At 48.0% G+C, this 4869-nt stretch overlaps 2 protein-coding genes across 2 annotated transcripts; both read left to right on the plus strand.

Moving 5' to 3' along the window:
- Positions 1–283: 283 nt before the first annotated feature.
- On the plus strand, positions 284–610 carry LOC138355280 (uncharacterized). The gene has a single exon (XM_069310148.1). The coding sequence runs from the start codon at positions 284–286 to the stop codon at positions 608–610; it is 327 nt and encodes a 108-aa protein (XP_069166249.1).
- A 231-nt stretch (positions 611–841) lies between these two features.
- Positions 842–3558, plus strand: LOC138355281 (myotubularin-related protein DDB_G0290005-like). The gene is made up of 3 exons (XM_069310149.1): positions 842–854; positions 2091–2350; positions 2563–3558. The coding sequence occupies exons 1-3, from the start codon at positions 842–844 to the stop codon at positions 3556–3558; spliced, it is 1269 nt and encodes a 422-aa protein (XP_069166250.1).
- Positions 3559–4869: the final 1311 nt, after the last annotated feature.

The raw sequence follows: 4869 nt of genomic DNA on the forward strand, positions 1-4869 counted from the left end.
TACTTGCCGCGTAGGGTAGCGTGACGTCATGACTGACTTGACGAAGAGGGATTAGATATATAATTTATTTGATTTATTTATTTATATACAAGAGTTCTTATATTCTTGTACTTGTACTAGCACGCATAGCGTTTTGGGCAGGTCCTTAATCCTATGTTCCTGGGAATACAACCCACCAAATCCTTTAACAACCAGGTAACCATTTTACTGTTGCGAACGAACTTCTACGAACCCAGGCCAAAGCGCTCGCGAAACGCCAGGCAAGTGTCTTACCACTACGCCAATGTCGGTTGGCACCTCCCCACGGGCAGTGTGGGAGGGTGTTGAAACACAAGGCCTCGCCACGCCCACCTCCCTCACGCCCACATCCACCACCCCCACCTCCCTCACGCCCACCTCCACCACGCCCACCTCCACCACGCCCACCTCCCCCACGCCCACCTCCACCACGCCTACCTCCCTCACGCCCACCTCCACCACGCCCACCTCCCCCACGCCCACCTCCTCCACGCCCACCTTTACCACGCCCACCACACCCACCTCCTCCACGCCCACCTTTACCACGCCCACCACACCCACCTACACCACGCCCACCACACCCACCTTGTAACGTATCGGAAACGAATAGGAAAGTAATGAAAAATATGAAGGTGAGGGAGGTAGAGAGGTGTGAGGGAGGTGTGAGGAAGGAGTGGTTAGGGAAGAGGGAAACTTAGGATGAGGGGGAGAAAATGAGGTCAATTAATAATTAGAAGAGTAGAAAGTAAAGGTCCTAGAATAGTAGAAAGATAGAAAGGTTGAAGGATGAAAGTTGCTGCCACCATCCATTCAAGTTAAGGACATGAATAAGACATGTAATGGAACTTGTCTGTAACACCAGTTTGTCAAAGATGTAATCATGTATCAGCTATAAGCATTTACTCGTAAATAACCAAGACTCTTTAAGTCAGTGCTTAGTAAACTCAGAGGGTTCTCTACTCTCGCCTCAACTGACAAAGATCTAAGGAACAAAATTAAAGTGAATTTAGGCCAACAAGTTAATCAAATATATATTTAACATTAAATCTTCCCTCATATGGATGTCATAATTCTAACAGTTAAACTTTATATTCACTATGTCAAGATTAATACACAAAGAATACAAGAATTCAACAAGAATACACTACACAAGAATTTAAGGACACTACGACTGACTGCCCCTGAAAATCACAGAACACCTTAAGTTGGAAACACACCCAATTTGTCATCTTAAAGTTCAACTCACCAAAGTCTGAGCCTAAGTTTGATAGAGAGGGGGGGGGGGGCGGATTCGGTTGACAGACCAACCCGTCCTCAACTCAAGTCTATTACATCCAGCGGTCGACCCCACAGACGCATTCACAAATTTTAACATGCTGTTCATTCAAAAGGGGAATTTTATCAAATATAAATTAATATTATAATATATTAGCTTATTGTGCATATATAGGCATAGGTTAGGTTAGGTGTTTAGGTTCTGTTGTCGATTACTTGTATTTGTAATACGTGGGGTGAAGCATTTACGGCGTTGTGGTTCGAACACCAGTCGTCAGTGAAGCACTTGTTCCGGAAGTGTTCGAACGAAATCAGTTGTGAGTCGTGTTTAAACCGTTTTTCATTCATAAACAGGGGGTTTGGCGGGTGCATGGAATCACTTTTGGGTCTTTGTTTGGAGGACGGGCTGGGCAGACAGTCCCCACCCGGCCTGACAGCCTGGGGCCAGATTCACGAAGCAGTTACGCAAGCACTTACGAACCTTTACATCTTTTCTCAATCTTTGGCGGCTTTGTTTACAAATATTAAACAGTTAATGAGCTCCAAAGTACCAAGAGGCTGTTTATAACAATAAAAACAGTTGACTGGAAAGTTTTCATGCTTGTAAACTTGCTTGTAAATTATCGGCTAAGCAGAAAGCTAGGTCACTTCACCCGATCTGACCAGTTGCAATTAACACTCTAGAGGTGTGACTTCTTAATTGCCGAAGCCAAACAATCTGGCACTTTCAAATATTCTTTATGACTGACTTATATACTATGTGAAATTATTAACTAAACACCTTTAAGGTGTTACAGCCTCCCCCACGCCCACCTCCCCCACGCCCACCTCCCCCACGCCCACCACCCCCACGCCCACCTCCCCCACGCCCACCTCCACCACGCCCACCTCCCCCACGCCCACCTCCCCCACGCCCACCTCCCCCACGCCCACCTCCACCACGCCCACCTCCCCCACGCCTACCTCCCCCACGCCCACCACCCCCACGCCCACCTCCCCCACGCCCACCTCCACCACGCCCACCTCCCCCACGCCCACCTCCCCCACGCCCACCCGCGTGCGTGGGCGCTCGCCATGGCGCCCACTACACATGATTACGTGCTTAGTAAAGAGCTCCTGCATGATTAGGTATTAGATGATTATAGTGATAATTATGTTTTGTGAACATCTAATTATCTATCACCAAATGAGCGATATATAATTAGGTGTTCACATAATAACTTCTCTGCGAACAGATGTTCAACAAGCAGATGTTAATTAAGTGACCAGGTACTAAGTGAACAGGTGCTAAGTGACCAGGTGCTAAGGGAACAGGTGTTAAGTGACCAGGTGCTAAGTGACCAGGTGCTAAGTGACCAGGTGCTAAGTGACCAGGTGCTAAGTGGCCAGGTGCTAAGGGAACAGGTGCTAAGTGACCAGGTGCTAAGTGACCAGGTGCTAAGTGACCAGGTGCTAAGTGGCCAGGTGCTAAGTGACCAGGTGCTAAGTGACCAGGTGCTAAGTGACCAGGTGCTAAGTGACCAGGTGCTAAGTGACCAGGTGCTAAGGGAACAGGTGCTAAGTGACCAGGTGCTAAGTGACCAGGTGCTAAGTGACCAGGTGCTAAGTGACCAGGTGCTAAGGGAACAGGTGCTAAGTGACCAGGTGCTAAGTGACCAGGTGCTAAGTGACCAGGTGCTAAGTGGCCAGGTGCTAAGTGACCAGGTGCTAAGTGACCAGGTGCTAAGTGACCAGGTGCTAAGTGACCAGGTGCTAAGTGACCAGGTGCTAAGGGAACAGGTGCTAAGGGAACAGGTGCTAAGTGACCAGGTGCTAAGTGACCAGGTGCTAAGTGACCAGGTGCTAAGTGACCAGGTGCTAAGGGAACAGGTGCTAAGGGAACAGGTGCTAAGTGACCAGGTGCTAAGTGACCAGGTGCTAAGTGACCAGGTGCTAAGGGGACAGGTGCTAAGTGACCAGGTGCTAAGTGACCAGGTGCTAAGTGGCCAGGTGCTAAGTGACCAGGTGCTAAGTGACCAGGTGCTAAGTGACCAGGTGCTAAGTGACCAGGTGCTAAGTGACCAGGTGCTAAGTGACCAGGTGCTAAGTGACCAGGTGCTAAGTGACCAGGTGCTAAGTGGCCAGGTGCTACTAACCCATACATCTACACATAAACAATCCCCGCTGACATTATACACAGTGATGACCGCCGGGCAACTTGTGATACACATAAACCAAAAAGAGGCTGACAGCTCAGCTATGGACACTTTGAAGGCCAGACTATAATATTCCTGGAGGCTGAAGAGTAAACCAAGTGGAGTTATCAGTGACGGCAGCCTGGCTTGGTACGGAGGAGGAGGGGGGAGGGGAGGGAGGGAGGATGGGGAAGATGAGGAGAAAAGAGGGAAGAAGGGTAGTGGGAAGGGAAACTTAGAGGAAGAAGAGAGAGAGGAAGATTGTACAGGGAAAATGAAACCAGGAAAAGTTGCAAGAGAGAGAGAGAGATAACAGGAACCAGTGTCCCCTTTATACCCTTGCGTTTATGCTGGCCTGTAAACAAATGCAAGAAAATCACTTGAATTATCTGTCCGTCTGTCTGCCTGTCTGTATGACAGTGACCGCTTAGCGACAGTCTTAAGGGTTCACGGAATTAGAAGAGACAAAGATGTGTCACACCATAAACAAAAATGACAGCTGTTTTACCTAACCAGCAACGTATAAACCCAAGCAACCTACCTAACCCGAATTCAAAAAGGGGAATATCCTAGCAGGGAGCGCCACATTCTGAACCCCAGGACCATATTTACCACATGCCCGCCGGCTACACCTAGCTATATATTACGCAAACAACAATATCAAAACAATCATTTTCACCTAGTAATATACACAGTTATTCACTGATCTCCGGGAAATTAACATACATTGTCTGCTATTCATACTTTGGCCGTAGTGGCATAAAACACGCGGTGCTTCCACTACTTCGGGGGCTTTCTCAAGCCCCGCTCCTGTCTTACAGCCAATGGGTAAGTATTATATTTGTTAACTATTCAACACTACTAAGTTGCTCTCACCGGCAGACCACCCACACGCTAATGGTAGATTATTATATTATTTTTATATGAGTGAGAGATATAGAAACAGACGTAGTCACGAAAAAGACAGAGGCAGACAGACAGAAAAAGATAGACAGACATACAGGTGCTACAACAACAGACAGAAACAGACACACAAATAAGAGACTGGCAGAGATAGGCCTGCAGAGAGACCGGGTCGTCCAGGGCAAAAAGAGAGACAGGAAGATAACAGAAAAAAAGGACAACAGGACACAAAGACACAGACAGACAGACAGACAGACAGACAGACAGACAGACAGACAGACAGACAGACAGACAGACAGACAGACAGACAGACAGACAGACAGAGGCAAAGGCAAAGATAGGAGAGAAAAGAGATAGAGAGAGAGAGAAGGAAGAAGAGGGGTGGATGTTCGAAAAGAGGGAAGGAGAAGAGTGGGAGTGGGGGGGGGATATTTGGAGAGAAGGAAGGAAAGCGGGGGAAACAGGTGGGGAAAGGGGGGGGAGGGGTAAGAGGGGAAAA

This window comes from Procambarus clarkii, chromosome 66 (genome assembly GCF_040958095.1).
Source record: "Procambarus clarkii isolate CNS0578487 chromosome 66, FALCON_Pclarkii_2.0, whole genome shotgun sequence".
NCBI classification, from domain to species: Eukaryota; Metazoa; Arthropoda; class Malacostraca; order Decapoda; family Cambaridae; genus Procambarus; species Procambarus clarkii.

Bases quoted from the DNA above. Each gene is read 5' to 3' on its own strand.
- LOC138355281 (XM_069310149.1), top strand. The intron at 2,351-2,562 runs GTGCGTGGGCGC...TTAAGTGACCAG, and splicing joins CCTCCCCCACGCCCACCCGC to GTACTAAGTGAACAGGTGCT.
- LOC138355280 (XM_069310148.1), top strand. From the start codon at position 284: ATGTCGGTTGGCACCTCCCCACGGGCAGTGTGGGAGGGTGTTGAAACA.